Source organism: Pomacea canaliculata, linkage group LG5 (genome assembly GCF_003073045.1).
Source record: "Pomacea canaliculata isolate SZHN2017 linkage group LG5, ASM307304v1, whole genome shotgun sequence".
NCBI classification, from domain to species: Eukaryota; Metazoa; Mollusca; class Gastropoda; order Architaenioglossa; family Ampullariidae; genus Pomacea; species Pomacea canaliculata.
This window is the reverse complement of record NC_037594.1, coordinates 29,266,205-29,288,573: the sequence shown is the minus strand read 5'-3', so window position 1 is coordinate 29,288,573 and position 22,369 is coordinate 29,266,205. Positions and strand designations below refer to the sequence as shown.

Genomic DNA, 22,369 nt, shown 5'->3' with positions numbered 1-22,369 from the left:
TTGTTTGCCTTGTGTATGTGTGTGTGCGTGTGTGTGTGTGTGAGAGAGAGAGAGATGCGAGTGTCAGTCTGTGTAAGAGCATCAATATCAAGCTACAACATGCTGACTAAACTCAAACTTTCCCACCATCCTTGCCTTATTCCTTCCGAATGCGCAGTTATAGCCATCTGTCTGCTCGTCAGTCTGCCAAACACAAAACCATTTGTCATGTTGCCAGTGAGGCTTGAGTGACAGGTTCAAGTCAGATGCTCAGTCAAACCTGTAACTATGGCAGTCAGTCAGTGTGTCATGTCAGTGTCCCAGCGACACGCTATAGGCAGTGTTAGGGTCTGAGAGCTGAGGTGAAAGACTTCTATCTGAACATACTGCCATGGTTAGGACTGAATGTATTTTCCACAAACAAACAAAAAATAGAATATAAATATGATGAACGGTGCAAGTGACACAAACATATAAAGACAACTGAATTTTCAAACTTTATTTGTATTGCTTTTTTATCCTTCTGTATAATTATCTCTATATATCTTTCTTTCCTCATAAGCGAGGATATCGATATTCGGCTTGTAGTCCGTGCTTATACATGTACGGTCTATGTGTGCATTCCACTAAGCTGCCTTTTTTTTTTTTTTTTTTTTGTATGCAAGTTTTTTTGTGTACAAGAACATTAGTGTGAGAAGAACCAGTTAAATCTACTGCATGGCAGCTCAATAAATTGCAGAATTTCATTCAAGTTTCACCTGGACTGAGTCCTTATTTAGACAGATGAAACAAAAATCACATTTAGTCAAGCAGCCGAGCTAGCAAGAATTGTGTCGTGTAACCGTGTAGTTGACAGTGACGTAATTTCCACACAGAAACATATCCTCAGTTATGTATGTGGAGTCTTCACAACGATCGAGCAGACGACAACCGGAAAGAAGACCACACGTGTGTGTGTGTACAATTCATGAGGATTGGAGCAAGTGCACTCTATTTAAAGTCTCTGGCTGGAACAAGTAGCCGATCAGAAAGCTCGGATAAGGTCCCGAACATCGTTTTAGGGAAAAATAAATTCGCGTCCTGGGCAGGCAAACCATGGACGTGGACAAACGTAGCGCGAATGAAACTTGGTAGTCACGTGACTAAAATGGTGGTGCTCCTATATGTTGATCCAGATGTACATACTCGTGGATTTATTAAAGACCTGGAAAATAAATGTCTGCACCATCGGCGTAAGGACTTCTAAAGGCAGCAGGGAAAATATAACGGCGTAGTGAGGAATTACAAGGACAGGAGGGCAATTAAATAGCTCCTATAAGGCTTCACGTTGAAAAATCTAGATGCAAGGACTTGGAAGGCACGGTAAGAACAATACGAATCCTGAAACCAAAGATTTAATGTATAATTTTTGCTGTCACTTAATCCGAATAGAAGACACTACTGTCACAAAACACTAACCTCGTGTGAGAACAAAATGGCGGAGCTTTCCAAGAGTTTTCTTAAATCTGTATTAATTTTTTATGTGTTAATGCACGTTAACAATAGTGCTACTTGTGATTTTAAAATGTTTTGATGATGAAATTTCTCTGTTCTCAACAATGCCGGATGTTGAAATATAGGGAATTGACTCAAATTTCGAATGTCAATAATCATGTAAACACAGTACACGTTGTAAGTTGCATGTAAAGTAGATCGTAATTTTATTGACAGTCACGTTTGAATCATTTAATTTTCTGCATAATTGATTTATATATGCCTTATTTGTTTTTCCTTCCAGTTAAAAATATATGTGGCCTCGAGGATCGATAGTTAAAAAAAAAAAAAATACTGTCTATGGTAAAACAAAGAACAAAACCAAAGGCAGAGTACTCGGGGAGATGGCCAACCTCCAGTAATTTATAAATTGTACCCAAAAAAGTTATTAATTATAGTATAAAGTATGTAATGATGTCTAAATATTACTACATGTTTTCTTGTAAATGCTTATTTATATGCATATATCGTTTTTTTTCATTACAGATCTTGTAAAAGTCACACAGATTCAGTCAGAGGTGGTTTGAGTCTAATACCGTTGAGGTCTTTAAGTCAAAGTTTGACAGGAAGATCACAAAGAAAGACAACAAACATAGAAAAACGTACAGTTGAAGATTTAGGATAGTGCATTGTATACCAGGAGTGTCAAAAACGTTGCAGATAATGCCACTTTAATTTTGCCCTATGAGGATCACAAGGAGTTAATACAAATACTTTTAATAATAGCGATGAAGAAATAAAAGCTGTCTTTTTAGAGGACACATGTCATTCATATTTGGAAAGACTATTAGATTCAGTGAAAGAAAAACTGCAGATGAATGCTGACAACAGTTTACTATTCAAAGAGTACAACAGTAACTGTAGTCAGAGGTATGACAGTGGGATAAGTTCAATAAGTGAAGTCACAAATCATCTTTAACAAATATATTACACATGAGGTTTGTTGCACATTCCCTGTTGTCACCAGAAGACCAAAAAAGTAAACACAGCTAGCTCACTGTCATAACCTAAAAACAATCTCACTATCTTGAAGATTCCAGTCTCAAACTACAGACTGTGAAAGGGAACATGGCTCACAAGGGAAACTACTCAGAAATAACCAAGTCATGTGTTGGCAGATTTCATATGTGCAATTCAGATAATTCACCTGATAGCTCCAAGTCTTTCAGTGATAAGTATGAACTGTCCAAGCTTAAAATAAATCCTCACCACAAAGAGGATCCATGTTATGAAGAGGTCATTTTCCAAAATAGGTTGCCTGTGGTTAAAGACTTTCCCTTTGGAAAATGTTCTGGATTTATTCCAGGAGAACATCAGCCAAATTTATTTGGCAGTGCAGATAAAGATAAACTTCAGGGTATTGTGCTGGAGAACTCTAATGACAGATTATCTGAAATGGGGAGTCATCTGAAGCATTCAGTTGGAGAAAGTAGTGCGTCCATTGGGAGTACAGACACCAGTACAGAGAATCAGAAGACCATTGTGGCTTCTCCACTAACAGAATTTCTCATGAAAAATGGGGCAAAAAGGAACAATGGGCAATGGGACAGCAATCCATGTAGACCTAGGAGACAATCATTTTCCAAAATTCCTGTAAAGACACACACATTTTCCAACAGCTTAAAGCTCTCTGAATGTGGAGATGTTAAAATTCTGAGTCGAAGCATTCAAAAGCATTCAGACATTTTACGAAAGCATGATAAATGTGATGAGTTTATTGAACCATGTCAAACCAGCTCATCGTCTAGTAGTTTGTGTATTCCAGGTGACACTACAGACAAAGGATGCTCTGGTGGTTTTTCCAGTTTTACTCCAGAGCATAAACCAAGCAGTGATGTTCTACATGTGGTTAAGGGAAAATGTCAAACAAGCCCAGAATTTCACCGGCCTGTAGCACATAATATTGACAACAATTTAGCAGGTGCTTTAGGAACTGTTTCTGTCAACAGTTTTCAAAAAGAAGTTACAGAAAGGACGAGTTTTGGAGGAAGTACTATTTTTCCATGCACTGGAAGTATTGATAGTGTGCAAGATAAAGGTGTGACTACGAATAATGTCCTAAAATCAGCAATCAAACCAGTAAGATTTTTGCCTGTACAAACAGTCCAAAAAGTCACTGTTAACCAACGAAATAAGGAGAACAAAGTGTCTTCAAGTGATAATCAGGTACATTTTTCAGTATTTTTTGTGGTTGGTTGTGAAAACTTGTAGTCAGCGAATAGGATATGATGAAAACAAAATCTTTACTGAAGATATTTGTTGAATGAATGCCAATAAGGAAGCAAGATGGCAGACAGGGCCTTGTTGCTTGTGTGTGTGTCAAATGGTTGCAGATAGTAGATTACATGAAACATGATGGACTAATCCAACTGCTTGCAGACGAACTTTTGAATGGTAAAGGATAAAATCTTCTGTACAAAAACAGATCTTAATGACAGCCTTCCAACACCAGTTGGTGCCACTTACCTTTTAGCACCGGTGGAAAGTGATGGCTTAATGAAAGCTGTTTCTATGCAAGCAGCATCAACAATGCAGCTAGAACTGTCCTCTGATGCTACTACAGTTATTGTTTGTCAACAGCCTGGCATTCGTAGACATTTCAGTACCTCAAAGTATCCAGGGTTGACTGCAGCTGACCTGGAAGATTTAAGGAGAAGAGGGTTCAAGCACACAGCACAGCCTTCTAGACAGCCACTTATCTCCCAGGTCAACAACTCTTTGGATTGTGTTTCTGATGCAACTTTGTCAAAGGAACAGGTAAATGAAAGCAGGTAGAAAGCAACACTGATTAGACAGTAGCAATGTCACAAAAACTGTACATCCCTCTTCTGACAGTTCTAACTGCAAACGTTCAGTAAAGGCTAGTGTATCTTTGTGACATAAAAGTTACATAGGCAGTCCACTTTTAGGAATTTGGAAACATAGTAAGCAAGGAAAGTTGTCTTTTTTAATGCTGGTTTTAACTAATCACTTTCATCTTCTACTTTTGAAGTCTAACAGATTTAGGTGTGCTTTCCAGTTTTCAGAGAGCACACTTGGTTATATACTAGCCCTTAGCATTATAACCATAAACCTTATAAAAAAAAACTTTTGGTGACAGAGAAAGTGAAATAATTTTTAATGTTTTTTTCCCAAAATGAACTTGGGGCCAGTGTTCGGATCTTAAAATACTAGCAAAACAAACCTGAAAGCTTTAGCAGTTTTAGAAACAATTTTAACTTCTAAAGTTAACTGAGTAATTTAGAGATTTACAATAGTACTAGCACCAGTTCAAACATTGTTATGGTAATTATGCTTAGATCTCCCTTCACATTTGAACTGTGTTTTCAACTATGACATGGAAGTGGCATAGGCTTACTGTGGCAATAGATGCATTTTTAAAAACAACTTTGCATTGAGGTTGATGTGTTAAATCCTCTGAATGCATGAAGAAAATGCATTTTCCTATACTTTGTGCCTCTACACTGCCTGTGTGTAAACAGTTCTCTACAAGTTCTTGTTTCAGAGCTATTCTGTTAAAATTGTTAACCCTTTTCACAGACTTTGATCTGTCCAGAACCCTTTAAGAAACTTCAGTTTGCTGATACTTGGTGATTGGGCATGTCAGATCTTGCAGCAAGAAAAACATTTTATTGGTTCCGCTTACATAATTCTTTATAAAGTGTTTTGTTTTATCTATGTGAATATGTGTGTCATTTAAGTCTTCTGTCAGAATCATTACTTTCATATTCAGACATTATTGCTTTCTTCAGTTTCATTTCAAAGCTAAAATAAATGGTGATTATTATTTTGTCTGCTCTGGTTTTGCTTAGATGCTTTATCTATTGTCATTCCACTGGTTAGTGTCTGGTCACCATTTACAACATTTGAAAGTCCTTCTTGTTCAGCCTATCAAATAATTTATCATTATTTATCCTGCACTTCCCATGATGCCCTTCTCTCTCGATATGAACATGGGTAGAAAATGGAGACAAGAGAAAGCTTTTGGAAAGATTTACCGTATAAGGTTTGGTCCTGAAATTGATAAGAGTCCACATATTTTATATGGTTTGTCACTGCATGCTATCTAGCTTCTCTGGTCTGAGATGGTTTGGAACTGTATTTTGTGTTATCATCTGTAATGTTTTAGGTGGAAGAAGAAGCTAGGGCAGCTGTGACACGACTTCACACCATCTTTAATGGTGAGAAGCAGCACAAGCTGGCTAACGGCGCTTCATCACCAGTTATCCTTACACACTATCCACGTATGTTGTTTATTTCACAGTTTTTATTCACAATTTAGCATTTGTTTTATTCACACCTAAGTTGCTTCTCGGGGTCATTGCATTTATAGGAATGTGATCTTGTTTTAACCAGATGAGTATTTGTGGTCTTTTAATTTTTTTTACAGCGTGCATGGAATATCTGTAGGAACTAAAGTAATTGCAAGTTTTGTTTTTCTTGTTTTCCCTCCCAATGCCTTTGTGCTTAAGTAAGACAATAACATGAACACATCAATCTTTACTCAGCAGAGTGGACTATAAACGTTACACATTTCATTTCAGCACCAAAGGAGCCTTCACGAATCACTTGGAACAACACTCTAGCTGAAATACCAGACAGCATGTACTCACCTAATGCATTTCCCACCTGTCCTCGTTCCATTCTGCAGAAGGTAGATATGTTTGTTCGTTTGTTTGCATAGTCATTTTTGTTATCACTTTGAACTGCTTTACATTTTTTAAAAACATATCTACATGCAAAAAAATTATAATCATGATTACAAACTCTGTAGTTTAATATGAATATTTTTCAGAGAGAAGATGACAAACCATTTCCGTTCAGGGATGATTCACCATCACCCATTGTTGTAACACGCAAACGACATTTAAGTTGTCTTCATCATTCCCCAGAGAACAGATGTCTTGACCTTACAAGTGACAGACTTCTATGAAAACCTTATGTACCATATGCATTTAGTTTTTTTATGGTAAGGAACACGACTTTTAAAACTCAAGGACAGTAGATCTGTTTTCACCTTAAAACCCACATATATGTTGTCTTTGTATTAGGTAACAATTGATTGTAAAGTCTTGTGGGACTTTGCTCTACTGATTTCAGACTAGCAGCTAGGCAAAGGTCCTGATGGGTTTTGCAAAATTTAGGAAATTTAGCACATAGGAAATGTTTCTTGATAGTTCATTTTAAATGTATTTTGTGCAACATGGACAAATAGATCAAAATTTTTGATATATGCAATTCAGTATTCAGAGATAATTGAGTCTGTTTCTTTTGAGAGGCTACAGTTTGTGGCATTTGAACTCTACAGTTCTGGTAGCTTATAAAGTGATGGAAACTTTTGAGAGTTTGTTTTTTGAATCTATCCACCTTTTTCCCCAAAACATTTGATTGTCAGTGTATGATCTGCTTCTGAGAATTATCAGATCATTTAGTGTTCATGTCAGATCATTGTTACTTAAATGGCAGATTTATTGTTCAGTACTACAGTATTGTTCAGGTACTATTGTAGTGGATCATAAGCCAAGTTGTTCATTTGAATTTGTGTGTTCACAGAATTCTTTTTAGTTATCTTGTGGCTTTCATATTAAAATAAGTTCACAGTAAAACTCTGGTTGCAAGTCAAGCAGGAAGATGAACTTAGAGCATAGCTTCAAAATTTAATTTGCCTGGCTGGTTTTTAAGAGAAAAGGATAGGTTTTTATAAAGTTAAAGTACTCCAAGGACATGCATCCAAACAGGTAAATATGTGGTTTAAGAATGATGCAAAACAAAATCAAATTTTGTGTTGTTGCACTTGTTTTAAAAACACGACTACTATTAAAAAAAAGCCAAAGAATTAAAAGAGTTTTTTTAAATAATTTTTGTTATGTTTATGATGTAAAACTACAACTCTCAGGTAATAAAAGCAAAGATATCCTTTTAGCTTTTTGTGAATTTTGTGCAATTTTTTTATGTGTGCACTAGTATACACTGCTACGCTCTGATGAATGTATCCTAACTATTCCTGTCACCAGAACAATACATGGTCACATAATATTAATGTGCAGGAAAAGAATGGAACTCTCTCCCTTTCCATATCAGCCACCTACCTACAATTAAATCCTTCAAATCTGCAATGAAAATTCACCTCTCTCTCGAGCATTACTCATAACACAGTCCACACAATGCTAGTCCTTTTCGACCCTCCCACTTTTCTGCTTTACTTTCCTGCTCATAGTCTTCTACAGAATCATGATTTTCTCAGTTCCTGTTGCCTCCGTGTGTTTTCTATACTTGTCTTCTATTCTTCAGTACTGCTTGTTTATTCTTTCTGTCCCTCGTATGCTGTCCATGTTCCATTCCTGTTGTAAGTGCCAAGAGCATGCTCCTTAGGAGTACCTATGTGCTTATTTAACCCTGCTCATTTATCATTATCTTTGAGTTTGAAAACTAGGTAAAATAATGATTAAAGGCATAAAAATTTACGAGCATTACTTATTTTGTACACCACTTTGCTATGTGAACATGGCAATCATGGATATAGCTTTTGTGTCACATGCATTTATATTGCAAATGACACACTTTAGCATCCTCAATGTTAGTATTGTCCCTTTGTCTAACCAGCTGGAGAGGGCTGCCTTTTTCTATTGTGACATGCCTGTCACTGTGTGTTTGGAATGTGATGCCCCTTCAGTCTGGATTGCTGTGGTTTCTTTTTTGTCGAAAAGACTTACAATGATATGATTCTGCTGGCTTTAAGCTACTTGACCGTTGCTGATTAATGGACTTTATTTTCTTAGGGCTCATTTATCATTGGAATGATAAATGAGCCCTACATCGAGACAGTGTTTGCTTTAGATGTGCCTTTCAGCTTGCACAGTTTTAATGGGTAGGCATAAAGTTGTGGTTCATGTGGATGCTTTCCTTCTTTGACATAGAGTACCCACTTCATATCTAAATCAATTTTTAACATCACCTGATGATGACACTGCTTTCATGGAATGTTGATTGGAATTATATTTTCTGATTTCTTCCATTGTTCTTTCATTACACAAGATAATTCCACCTTTATTTCATCGTTTTTGTATCTTTATGTTGTAATGTTTTTCTCTGGGCTTGCTGCTCAGCAGGGAAATATGCAGGATCAAGTGCTTTTTATTATTATGACATCAAAATAGCACTTCATATTGATTCATACTCGAATTCCATGTCTTTTGAGGTCAGCGTGGCATGAAGTCAGTATTTTTGTTTATTGGCCTTTGCCAGTAGTTTCAAATTGGGCAAGCATGTGAGATTTCGCTCGTGCCAACATACCACGAAAGACGTCTTTCACTTTGCAGTTGTAGGAATGGAAGAGAGGAATTAAAGGAAAAGTGAAAATTTTCAGCTCCTGAACTTTAATATCACATTACAAAAGGTCAACCAGCCACTTTCAAGATGATCTGAAATGAAACTGACGTTTAAAGGGGTTTCAGAAGTGGAAGGGGTGAGCACTACATGTGTTGGCACAAGATGAGGAATTATCTTTTTCATTTTGGAGGGCACATGTAGGACAGCATGTACCAGTGTCTGTGAGGGTGTGAGAGTAGGCAAGATTGGTATTTGCTGAGTCCATGGCAGCTATCATTAAGCCATGTGATGTCACTTGCCAAATGAATTATTTTTAAATAAACAATTAAAGGAAACAGAAAAAGAACTAAGAAGAAGTAAAACTCCTAGTCTTCAAGCAGGGAAAGGATACTGCTGAAATGATGATAGGTTCTTTAGATGTACTAGCATTAAGTGGGCTATTTGTGTTATTTAATGCTCATGGAAGATATGTACTGGTTAAATAAGTTGATTGTGGGTAGGTTGTGAATATGTTTTGCTGCACAGTAACTAAAGATCCTGTGACCATATGTTGTGGTTCTGGTGACAGAAATTACTTAGCATACAGTTATCAGATGAAGAACAGAACTGTCTTGTTGGGTTGTAGAATTTCAGAGAAATAGGTAGAGCAAGAGCCTGCATAAAAAGTTAAAACACAGCAGACAGCTTGTGCCATTTAGTGCATTACTGTACTGCAGCCTAAATGAAAAGCATGATCACCTACTGAGAATAAACACCACGAATTACATACATTTTACACAAAGTAATCCTTGAAACTGAGTCCATGCCATTGCCCTCCACCTTGATTATGCACACTACACAATATAACGGTGCGCTCTCTGCCTTCTATGTCCAATACATGGACTATGAACAGATCAATAGACCTTTTGCTCAGTGCTTGCTCACAAACAGAATTCATACTCATGCTTTTGTTCAGAGACAATGACTTTGTTTCAGAATCTCTGGATAATGAAATAGCAATACTGCAATTTAAAATGAGGGTAGCTGAGTACTCTTCCAAGCTGAACGTTAAAGAACAATGCAACAGTCACAGAACATAACACATCTTCACCGATCAGATATCAGTCTGAACTGACACTCTGTAAGTACTTCTTTGTAAGCTGATGAATAATTGGATGGTAAATTGGAGCATTTGTGAAAAGACAGCTCACATAGGCGTGAGTGCCCCAGAGTGAGTGGCGAATAACTTGCAGCATCCAAGGTCCTCTATTTGGAAGCCCAGTCTCCGGTACCGTTCATCAGTCTCACAGAAGGAAGCATTTGTGTGTGGTCCATTAAACTGTAAAACAGACCATTTGAATTATATCAATAGCTGCTTTGCTTGGAATGGTGATAGTTTTTGACTCATTGGTTAGTTTTTCAACCGAAGATGTAGCATGCGAGGAATAATCTTTTATTGAAGAACCGTGTAAGAATAAAAGCAAGAGAGAAAAAGGTCTTACTGGTCTTCCAGTACTGGGATCTATGAAGTCAGCCCAAAACCATTTTTCTGCAAAGCATTGCAGATTTCCATGGCACCATACATAAACTGAAACAGAAACTTAAAACTTGGAATAAAGAAATTTAACACCTACTACACAGTGTGGGTTAGTCTAATGAGTCAACTGGATCTACATGCATACAAGTAGATGAGCATCCAGATATTCAAGTTAGGCACACCTTCATTAAAAAATCTCAAAGTAGCAAGCGTTATTTGCCACAACACTGCATCATGACCACTAGAAGGTCATAAGCTGTAGTTCTGATGTCACTAATCCACAATTTTAAAATGAAGACAGTCCCAATTTCATTGCAATAAATGCCTTGTGCTTGGGAGAGATGGGTGGGGGAAAAAATCCTCACTGTTTCTAATAACTCTTCACGTTCCATCTCAACATCATAGGACCAGGCAGACATGTCATTCTTGGTTCGCTGGCTCAATGTTAAGGCTGTGAAAGGCCCTAGCGATATGTCTCGATCAGGGAATAAATCACTGAAATCTGCAATCATCATAAAAATTAACAGGAATTACCATACAAGATTCACACGCACACTGCTTTACTTTATAAAGTAAACCACACAGAATATTTAATATTTTCTCTGAATGTATATATATCCTGGAGGAAATCATTAAAACACCAGTTCATAATGCCACTGAAAAATGTGACAGGTAAAAATGTGTAATGATATTGTTGACTGTTGATACTGTACAGTGTAGTCATAGACTGATTCATTATAGAGCTGTTTCCTAATTGTCCTCTGGGATAAATAAACTTGCAAGTACTTCAACAAGTAAATGACATTTGATATAATGTTTAACATTTTTTTCTCTAAATATGTTAATGGTCCAGGTAAACTATTATACTAAAATATTATTACATTAACAGGCTCAGCTACTGTATTCACCTTTTCGAAGAATCTGTGGGCAGTCATATGCCACACATTCTAGCATGTCTGATGGTTTTGGCATGGTATTTTCACAAGGTTCTGTCATGTCTTTGACACTATTCTGTAAAAGATATGAATATTATGATTACAACATTAATCAATTATCAACCAAAGATCAATAATCCGTAACTGATTAAATTCACTAAACTAACATAGCTTAGTGGTGAGTAAACTCTAAAATGCTGCTATCTTGTGACAGTCAGTTCAGGAAGTCACCCAGACATATTCACAAAACCAGAAATAAAATGAAATTAACTTTGATGCTTTCTGCAGATTTCTGTAACTTTTTTTCTAGTCCAATATTAGGGTGAGAAAACTTTTTGATCTGAAAACGCTGGACAAAATGAAGTTACATTATACTCTCAATCATTATCCCAGAAAATGACATTTTCAGTTGTCAAACAGGAAAACAAAAAAAAAAACAAAACAAAACAAAACAAAAAACAAACAAACAAAAAGAATTTTTAAAAATTCAATAAACTGATCTCAATATTAAAAAAAGATATGGGAAATAAAAAAGGAACTGATTTCTTTATCTCCAGTTAATTCTATAAATCAAGATCTTACATGCAGGCAATAATGCTAGTAGGGTCAGAACACTCAGGTTTTATCTATGGCTAAACTGGTGGGACTAAATGCCACAGATATGATTACTGTGTTATATTTAGTTGTGGATTGTTTATACTGTCCTGAAATAAGGATTAAATAATCATGTTCAAATATAACATGCAAGATAACAGTAGGGCATATCTGCGTTTATCGTGACCTTGGATTTTCAATCTTCAAGGGGCTATGAAATGGTCTCAAGTGATTTTATACAAGACAGCCAGCAAGAAACAAAGCACAATGAAAGCTGGGAGACCAATCACTGCTCTTGATAGCGTTGGTTATTTACGAGTACAAAACAATACTATCAAATATGAAATTTTAAAAGAAAACCAACATGAGCTCTAAATGTCTGTTTTAGCAGAAAAAAACCGGACACACTTTCAACCACCATGAGGTCAGAGGAAATGATCATAAAAAAAGTGTCGAGAGTTTCATTTTCCATATTAAAATGTACACCTCTTTTTACAGCTGATCAGTATGGTGATGATTTATAAACAGATTTAGCTAACTAAGAAAATAATAGGGAACTAAGCTACCTTTGTTTATCCAACTGCTTTATCATGAAAGGTAAATTATAAAGGCAATCAAAAGAGATGGACATCATGCAGGCAAGTGAACTGGTATAGATCGATAAGGAAAATCCATTTCAGCTTTAAAGTTTTGAGCAGTCAAAGATTAAAACTCTTTCCACCTTTTTTTTTTTTTAAAGAAATGATGTCAACAATGATAAGTAAACAGCATGTGGCACATGACTTTTGGTGAAACTATTGGTGAGAACTAGACTGATGTTTAAGTTCTGATAAATAGGACTTGTGAGATAAACATTGTTGATAAAAGTTCAAGACAAACACATGGCGAGACACCACAGTGATCCAGACACAACATGACCAAGACTAACTTTCAGTTCATGGTTAAGATAGTGAGCAAGGACACCTAGGTGTCGCTCACAAGGCTGAGCAGGTAGCAAGGTCAGTGGGTCACCAAAATAGTGGGGTAGTTCCTCAGGTTTTGCATTAATGTCTGAAGATGACTGGTTTGTTGCTCCAATCTGTCCTGGGAGGGGAAAATGGCGGTTCACAGGGCGAAGTGGGCCTAATGCAGGGTCTGGCCACTCAACCTGTGTTACTTAAATAAGCAACAGATAAAAAATATTTTCAAATACACAAACAATATTATTAACAGTTTTTAGTTTACAATATTGAATTTCCATGATTACTATGTAAGCTTCATAATTCTGAGTATTGACATTATTAATAGAATATATTTCTATATATTTATATTTATCAATGAGAGATGCGGCTTGTCAGACAGAGTTTATGATTAGCTCTTTTAAATACTTTGCTTTACCAGCATGAGTTAATGAAATGAAAGAAAAAGATGGAAATTGATTGTATTATATATATGAATTATACAATAGCACTAATTCAAGAAATCAAGCATATTTACTATTAGATACTCTACTACTGATTCAAATATGTAAGAAAAAGAACAATTTTACACAAAACTCACTGTCTGTATCTTCAAGTCCTCGACTAGTTGTACCGTAACTGTCTTCTTGTGAATGGGATGAGAATGTTCGAAAATGGTTTACGACTGCTCTTAAATTTGGAAGGTATACACGGACACATCTCTGTGCTGCAGCCAACTGTTTATTGCACACATCACATAGAGAAGAACTCTAACAACGCCATGATTGTCTGCATAACATTTATGAATTAATGAGGGGGAAAAAAGAAAGAAATTTCACTATCAGACAAAAGACCAGGTGAAATGAATAGTTTAGGGTTTGTTTTTTTTAATCGACTAAAATTCTGCCTAGCACTCAAGGAGTGCGTTTTCTTCTGAAACAGTTATTCCTTTCACATCTTGAAGTAATAAATAATGGACATTTGTTTAAATTCTGATTATTATTAAAGGAAAAAAAAAAATTATCAACAACTCACCCGCAATGCCATATGGGATTAGTTTTAATCGTCCTTGACAGAAACAAAAATTAATACGTCAGTTCATCTTATTCTAGCAAAATTATTTTGCTTGTTTAGATGGTAACACTGATGCTGATAGTAACTGACACGTGGTCTACTCGTTTGATTTTGTTTTCCTATTTAGTCACAATTTATCACAGATGTTTAAAATTCAACGTTGATAAATGTAAACAATGTTCGCACTTAAACTGTTTCTGGAATCGTTCGGTCAAGTTTCGTCATAAAAAGTGAGAAGCATTCCTCACAACATTTCGCATTCTGCTTAAAAGTTATCAACTGTTTAATCATGTTTGCTATCAAACAAAAATAAATCTTCTACCAGGGACAAGTTTATCAATGAAAATAAAATAGTTATCACTAAATTTTTTTCGCTACCTGAGAAACCTTGTTTACCGGAAGTAAGGAAGGGAAATTACTCTGAACGATCGTGACTGTCCAAAGATCTAACCATGAACCAAGCGAGTCACGGACGTGTATACAAGTGATACTAGTTCGTGAACCGAATCGTTGAATAGTGAAAATGGTCAAGTCATTCCAGCTGTGCAGCTTTCGTGTTTAGACATTCCATATAGAATGCTGATCTAGTCAGTATAAAGCAATGTATGTAATACATTCTCTATGAATTGCTTAGCGAGTGTCAACAGCTAAAGTGGACGTTTGCTTCGTACTTCGATGTCTCTTTTTCTGAGCACTTGTCGTCTGCTCTGCATTTCTGTCCTATTTGGCACAAAACCATTAGTATATATATCATTTGCATTTAAGTCCAAAGTGACAGACAAAGTCAATCCAGGATTGACAGGTGCTCATCATAATTTTTGCAAGCCAGCGTATAACAAGGGCTGGGAACAAACTCTGATAAACAGCCATTATCAGTTTTTATGTCAGGCCGCAATGTCTGAAGTAAAATCACAGATTAACGTGATTTGCCTAAAGAATTTAGCTGCAAACATAGAAAAAAACACTGACGTCATTGTTGCAGGCCGTAGATCAGATGCAACAGAGCACGTTATCTTCTTTGGTGGAGATGTACAGGTATTGTCTATAGTAATGGAATTGTTAAACAACTGTCATACAGTAATAGAAATGGTAATGCAACTTTCTACCAGTTAGTGTTGAAAAGCCATCTTCAGCAGCGTCCCAAATAATCAAATAATATGATTTTTGTTGCCAGTGTTTATAATGAGCTTATAATAAGTCCAGTGCTGGTGTGTATTTGTAGACTTTTCTTGTAGGTTCTTATTGACAGCTTAATCTGTCATGCATTTTCCCTCTATCTCTCTTACTCTTATTGATAGTACAGCAAGATGATGGCATCATTTTGAAGTTAATGTATATGTGTGTATTTTACAGTAGTTCTGTTATATTGTTTCCCTAATACCTATATGCTTGTTACTTAAAAAAAAAATTATTCTATTTCAAAATAGGATTACCCAGAGAACATGATGAATCACCGTGACAATGGTCGATATGTACAATGGAACAGCATTGCCACTGCTGAACTCCTAGCTAAAAGATTCCCGACAGCAATGGTGATGGTCTTCAAACCACAGTCCATGCATCTCAACACTTTTAGTGTCTACAGTCAGTTTGTAGAATCCAACGATTTTGGATGCCCAAAACATTCTCGTGATTTTGGTGCCTGGAGAACTCTTTCTGTTATTTATCATGAAGTTATAAAGAATGGTCTTATTTCATTAAAGGACTTGTGCACTACTGAGAAAACAGAAAGCTTGCAAAGCTCTGAGAAAAGTTCTGTGGAGGACTCTGATAATCTACATGAAGTTAGAGAATATGAATTAGCATGTGTAGACAAGGTTGTCGGAGATGGACAAACATCTTTCAACAGCTCAGTGGCAGACATCCCTATCCATTTGATTGGCTTCAGTAAAGGATGCGTTGTTCTGAATCAGTTGTTGTTTGAAATAGAGGCTGCATGCAAAGATCGTTCCACACTCCTTCCTCGAGTGCATGCCATGACATGGCTGGATGGTGGCCATAGTGGTGGAAGTAACACATGGATCACTGACCGATCAGTGTTAAAATGCTTTGCGTCACTTCCGATCACAGTCAGTGTGCATGTTACACCATACCAGGTGAAAGATGAAATGCGTGCATGGATTGGAAAGGAGAAGCGCAGATTTGTTGAACAACTTACCAAGGAAGGCATGAAAATTACTGATAAAATTCATTTCGAAGATGACCCAAAATCTATTGAGAATCATTTTAGAGTATTAGAAGTTTTCTGAGTTAAAATATAACACTGTAGAAAAAAATGGGGAAAACCATGTTTTTAATTGTCATTAGATAATTCTCTATTCTTTTTTCTTCAGAATATTTGAATTGTTGGCCAAAAGTCTTTTCTAACTGAAGGTGCATAGGTAATTAATGAGCATGCTGCTGTAAAATCTGATGCTCTAGAAGATTTTTTTTAATTTTTGTTTTTAATTTCTTGTTTTCTTGATTTCTTTAATATTTGATTAAATAATGTTGTGTCCAACACATTTTTTCATCCCTGAAACATAATACATGAAAAGATATATACTCTGTGACTTGAAAACACTCCCTGACTATTCAGCAGACATGGGGGACCTATTTATCAGGAAAAAATGGATAAACTGCCTTTCACATGCTGTGGCCTAAATTTAGTGAACCACTGCCTCTGCCACGCTACTACTATGCTAATGGCCTTTAATAACAGCTCTGTAAATACAGACCATAGCTTTGGCTAAAGATAGGATCATTTGCATTTTGTAGGAGGATCTTAAAGATAATATCTGATGGGAGCTGATGTGAAATGCAGAGTGGATAAAAAAGTTCAAAAACATTGTGCCTGGAATTTTCCAATATCACTTTCTACTTTCCACCATTTTCCCACTTAAGCAGATTTTATAGTTAGTCTGAATTCTTCTACTACCTCTCTTGAAGTTGAAGCATCTGAGATGTACATTGTCATTTTAGAAGAATTTGTCATTTCGTTTGCTGGTTTAGCAGTTGATTAGCACAGCTTTCCAGTTAATTGATACAGTTAATACATTGATATTTAATTTATTTATCTTCCATTGATCATTGCAAAAAAGCTTAGAAATGAATTACAAATTCTTCTGAGCAGTGTGGTAGGCACTCTTTATGTAGTAGTATGTGGCTCATGTTTAAGTAAATAAGTCAATGCTGGGACACTTGCATTTCACATATGCAGGTGATAAAGAGTTCTAAGTTGATTTTGTAATGTTTTGTTACATATGCAACTTAAACATAAGATTCTGGGCAGTCTTTCAACTTTCGAAATTTTTACTGCAAAATTTACTGGTGCAGAAAGTTATAAACTGTATCTGTTAAAGTGGAAGTTGCTCAGCATTACATGTATTTTAAGTCATTTAAAAAAAAATCCAAATGGCTATCACTTGTTGTGGAGCCATCATGTGTATATTCCAGAGCAGACACGCAATTACATTCATATTAAGTGCATGAGATTTGTGATGTCAGTGAGAAATTTCTTTCAGTATTTAAACAAGCTTTAAATAAACGAAGGTTGTATACTTATATGGAGATTTGTGGCATTTATTTTTGTTATTTATGTGACAGTTAGATTAGGTATGATAAAAGTTTTGGAAAAAAGTAGTTGCTTTGAAAATGCACATAATATACACTCACTTTAGTAATAACGGGGAACAAATCATGCATTTTAGCATGAAGTGAACAATTGTCAGGTTCTCTTTGCACTTGTAATACATAGGCCCATCATTATACAGGATGTTTTAACACAAGTTCTAAGCAGAATCCACAGAATGTTTGAATTTCCATTTAAAAGTTGTTTTCACATGTATAAAGCACAGTCTTTAGTGAAGGAATATCATTCTATGAAACAAAGATCATTTTAGTTGACTGTTGTTGTCGTATTGCATTTATTAAGTACAAGTTTCCATTTTTTTAAAGTTCAAATTTCATTTAGCTATCCCTATATGGGAAGAGAATCTGAGGCTCCAAACATTAGTTGTACAGATTTATTCCCTTTACAAATTATCTCCCATATATTGTTTTTTTCTTTGATTTCATTAATGAATTTAGTTCGTAGATTTTTTTAAAAAACTGTTTATGATTGCTTTCATAACTTATGTAAAAGAAACAAAACACACACACACGGTCTTATCTGGCATCAATTTCTTGCAGTAGGGTGCTGAAATCCGAGATCTCGTGTTGAAACACTTGCTGCAGGTGTGTGCTCGATCACAGAAGAATGCGCGGCACCTTCAAAAAATGTCTCTGCAGTGGTTTAACTTATTGTTCTACACAGCCTTTGACCTGTACGATGCATGACTGTCCTTTCACATGCATGACTGTCCTTTTCCATAACCCTAACCCTTATAGTTCCATTATTTCCACAACTACCATTCACCCTGTACCAGATAAAAACTATTCCCAAATATGAGCGAATAACCTTTGCTATAACATGAGTCTATGTGTCGGCGCAAGGGTTCTTATAGGAAGTGTTATCGTTATCAATCTGAAATAACTTTAAAGATCGTAAAGCACAGTGATAGCTGATCTGACCACATTCATAGAGTTCATGCGGAAAGTGCTTCCCGAGCGGCAAGCATGACGTCGTTTGCAAGGGAGACAACTACTAAGCTGGTAACAACTTTACTTCGAGTCAGTAGGAGTTACCGGTATTTGCCAGGTATTCGTGTGTGAAATCGCAGTCGGTGCTCGCAGTCTTCTCGACATTTCGTGTAGGTAGCCAATTTTCACACTCAACAACACGATCTCCGCTTGAAGGAGGGAAACTTCTAGAAGTGAGCATCAGATTTCCGTGTTTTTGCGATCTTTGGTGTGAACTTTTAGCGGTTGTATGACGTCACCGAATAGCTGAGCGTGCGCTGAAGAACACAAAAAAAAAAAAAGAATAAAGGTTTTGAATCGCTTGCCATCGAAACCCACTGGGTATCTTTGGTAACTTGATAATCTGACTGAAGAGGCCAATACTCAAACTTAATTTACAGATCGAGTTACTCAGCTACAGGAACGATATTAATTCCCCAATGAGTCTACATCCTGATGTCACAGACCCGCGTATACTGAAGCCTGCGATCGATATTCGAAAGTCTGAAAACTCGTAATCGTGACCTTTGAAGTATATTACAAAAATAGTTCAAAGTAAGCCGTGCCTCCCTGATTAAACTACTTAACTGTACAGATGCTTTCCTATTCATGGTGGTGAAATAAACAGATCAGCGATCGTATACTATAATCACAGTCCTCTAACCTAAAAAAATATCAAACCTTTTTTCACCGTTCTTCGATCTGTCATTTAAGCATCCATTTCAAAAGCTATACTTAGGCTAATTACGAAAAAATAAAATTTTTAAGACATCGTTCCTCATTAGATAGATATAAAAAAATAATAATAAAGAAGATTTATACAGCGCATTCCTTCACTAAAGACTATGCTTTATACAGATGAAAAGAACTTTTAAATGCAAATTCAAACTGCTTATAATATAGCACACATTCAAACACAGAACAGACATATAAACAAACAACTATACAAAGACATAGTAACAGACATACAAGGCAAAAAAAGAGAATGCTGTACACAAACATGCCACAACGACACTGCACCAAAATGATGGCAGAAAGGTTGGGCAGTCGTGGTGAAGAGAAGGTCTACAGCTGTGTGTTGAACTAATCGAAATCTCAGCAGACACAGAACAAAATCTCCCCAGACACCGAGTAATTGTAGTGCGCACATCTTAGGACTGAGAGACGCAAAAGCATTCTAACTTCAAGCCCCGGGGGATCATGTCAAAGGTGACTGATGTTTGAGAAAGAAATTAGTGAGTGCAGGCAAACAGAATTTAAGTCTGTCTTCGTGGCAAGTGTTTGTGGAAGTGCTTTGCTGGAGATAGTGTGTGTGTGTGTGCGGCACGCATGCGCAATGGTGCAGGTGGGCAGGCAGGCAGGAAGGAAGAATATATTGAATATATTTAAACACAGAAAGACAAATATCACACTTGTTTACATACTGACACAAAAAGATACTTGAACATAAACACATTAACACTACTCCAGAACTTCGAACCGAGTCTGAAAAAAATACCACAGAAAAAAAAATACCACAGAGAAAAAACATACTCTGGGCATCGCTGGCATCTGCCTAAAGGAAAATCCAGGAATCAATAAACTCCTCACCAGCTGCGTGCAGAGAAATTGGGAGAACTTATTGCGGAAACGCAGCTTTTACAAAACTGATAAAAATAAACATGGTATATGCCATAGGATGGTGCATTTATACTAATCTTTAAATTAGGTATGTACCAAAATTAGGTAAGTTTTATATCCGCCTTTTTGGGAGAATTAAGCATGAATGTGACTGTCACTCCAAGTGTCAATCGTCAAGTGTCCGTGTGCAGTACCGAACCACGTCTGTGATTACTACAAAACAAACAAAACAAAACAAAACAAAACAAAACAAAACAAAACAAAACAAAACAAAACAAAACCAAAAAACCAAACCAAACAAAACAAAGCAGAGCAAAACAAACCAAACCAAAACGAAACAAAACAAAACAAGATGTTGTAACAATGTTAGCAAACCTAGCTCATTCAACTTTTTAGTTTAAAATTGTCAAACTAATACTGGACTCGAGTTTCCTTGAGTGCCTGTCTAGTTTTAGCGAACGTGATCGACATTGTCTTTCATATTAAGATATCTTTATTCTGAAATGTCAAAGTGCAGCTGCTCAGATGACTAGTTTCATTACAAAAAAAGAATCAATACCGCGACTTCGGTGTTGAACGAATCATTTAGAAATATTGAGCAAGAATGTTATCAAACATTTAAGATTTTGTCAATCAGGGCAGTACTTTTTAGCAGTCCATTTTTAAGAACATATTAACATCATTTTAACAATTTGTTTCAGAGTTATCGCTATTTTTGTGGACAAATGTTGGCTTCCTTCTCGGTGAATATTTTCTGGGGAACTAGCAAATCCGTCAAAGGGAGTAATGAATTAAAAAAAAAAATTGAATCATTCATGTGCGCAACACGAATTGCATAAAATTCGTAATTTTTTCCCCCCAAAATACGAGCTTGAGGCAAAACTCGATTCCTTTAGAATTTCTGGCCTCATTTTCAAACGCGATACATCAATGCTTCATTGATCAAAATGACGAGGAAGACATGTTACAGAGAAAGAAAAAATATGTTCAACCCCAAAACACCCATTAGTAAGTTAATTTTTAGGAGGATACAATTACAGATAATAACGTGCACGTTAAAAAAAAACTTATTTTTATCGACTGTTAAACTAATTAATAAAGCGATTTTAACCAGTACTAAGTTGAAAAAAAGATAGCAAATGGAAAATCAAACATGACTCTGTCATGCAATGGAATGTCTGTTCCACTCCCTCATTTTTTAACGGCTTGTTCAACCTTAAGACAAACAAACGTTAATTTCAACAGCTGTGACCTGATTTTACAGGAAAAAAAAATCAAGCCAGTACATATCGAGTTAATACAAAATACAATTACATGAAAGTGAGCAATTGTTATTGCACATATTATTGCGTGCTCTTTCTTAATTTTCTCATTCATTATCTCTATCAGCAGTAGCAGCGGAAAAGAAAAGACCCCCCCCAAAAAAAAAACATCAAAAACAAACAAACAAACAAAAAACCCAAAACAACAACAACAACAACAACAAAACAACAACGACAAAAGACAACAAACCCAGATAGCATGAAAACATTTTAAAAACGTTTTAAAAACGTTTACATGGTTGTAATAAGGTTTACGTGTTAGATGAAACATTTTAAAAACATTTGAAAAACGTTTACCAAAAAAACATTTTTCAGTAAAACATTTTAAAAACATTTTTAAAATGTTTGAAAATAAAACATTTAAAACAAAAATGTTAAATAAATGTTTTATAAACGTTTACAATGTTAACCTTTATGGCTTTGCGTCATGACGTAATTTTTTATAAGACGTCACTATTTGATTTGCGGGCATTCACTTTTCCTACGGAATTTTAGAGCCAGTCCACGGTGTAGATACTGAAAATCCTTACAAAAAAGCTTTTTTAAAGACTTTGTTTTATTTGTCTTATGATTAGGTTTGATAGTTTAAAATCATTGCAGTTTTTAAAACATCAATGCTACGTAACTAAATATTCGCTATTCTTCTTGTGGATGCACGTACTCCCATGATTCCACGCGGCGCGACATTTTCTTTGCTGATGTACTGTATGTTTGAAAACCAAGGTTGTAATCTTTTCTCTTTGTTTACCACACACGTACTGCAGGTTCTTTATTATAAAACGCTATATACCGTGTTCTAGTACAACACACATTTAATGTATGCTTATTGGGTGTGATGTGTCAAAGTTTACTTTCTGAATTGAGCGCTCGTACATAATCTAATATTCTAATACGTTAAGGCAACTGATAGTTCACATCATGTCGTCCTAC

The 22,369-nt window shown here is 35.9% G+C and overlaps 3 protein-coding genes across 3 annotated transcripts; 2 read left to right on the top strand and 1 right to left on the bottom strand.

Moving 5' to 3' along the window:
• Window positions 1-868: 868 nt before the first annotated feature.
• On the top strand, window positions 869-7,434 carry LOC112564302. Its single transcript, XM_025239015.1, has 6 exons — window positions 869-1,341; window positions 1,999-3,678; window positions 4,093-4,269; window positions 5,642-5,756; window positions 6,057-6,166; window positions 6,308-7,434. Exons 2-6 carry the CDS (start codon window positions 2,581-2,583, stop codon window positions 6,443-6,445), a joined length of 1,638 nt encoding a protein of 545 aa, XP_025094800.1. The 5' UTR covers window positions 869-1,341; window positions 1,999-2,580; the 3' UTR covers window positions 6,446-7,434.
• A 2,095-nt stretch (window positions 7,435-9,529) lies between these two features.
• LOC112564304 (methylmalonic aciduria and homocystinuria type D protein, mitochondrial-like) lies at window positions 9,530-14,366 on the bottom strand. Its single transcript, XM_025239018.1, is given in 10 exon segments — window positions 9,530-10,066; window positions 10,069-10,159; window positions 10,323-10,360; window positions 10,363-10,408; window positions 10,723-10,859; window positions 11,266-11,368; window positions 12,815-13,041; window positions 13,426-13,561; window positions 13,860-13,892; window positions 14,277-14,366. Coding segments are annotated over 9 exon segments (915 nt in total). The 5' UTR covers window positions 13,872-13,892; window positions 14,277-14,366; the 3' UTR covers window positions 9,530-9,941.
• Window positions 14,367-14,546: 180 nt separating this feature from the next.
• LOC112564303 (UPF0565 protein C2orf69 homolog) lies at window positions 14,547-17,449 on the top strand. Its single transcript, XM_025239016.1, has 2 exons — window positions 14,547-14,933; window positions 15,326-17,449. Exons 1-2 carry the CDS (start codon window positions 14,574-14,576, stop codon window positions 16,145-16,147), a joined length of 1,182 nt encoding a protein of 393 aa, XP_025094801.1. The 5' UTR covers window positions 14,547-14,573; the 3' UTR covers window positions 16,148-17,449.
• Window positions 17,450-22,369: the final 4,920 nt, after the last annotated feature.

Excerpts from the sequence above, each read along its gene's own strand:
- LOC112564302 (XM_025239015.1), top strand. The coding sequence starts at position 2,581 with ATGGCTCACAAGGGAAACTACTCAGAAATAACCAAGTCATGTGTTGGC. Across the intron at positions 4,270-5,641 it reads CAACTTTGTCAAAGGAACAG|GTGGAAGAAGAAGCTAGGGC; the intron begins GTAAATGAAAGC and ends GTAATGTTTTAG. Across the intron at positions 6,167-6,307 it reads CTCGTTCCATTCTGCAGAAG|AGAGAAGATGACAAACCATT; the intron begins GTAGATATGTTT and ends AATATTTTTCAG.
- LOC112564303 (XM_025239016.1), top strand. The coding sequence starts at position 14,574 with ATGTCTCTTTTTCTGAGCACTTGTCGTCTGCTCTGCATTTCTGTCCTA. Across the intron at positions 14,934-15,325 it reads TCTTTGGTGGAGATGTACAG|GATTACCCAGAGAACATGAT; the intron begins GTATTGTCTATA and ends ATTTCAAAATAG.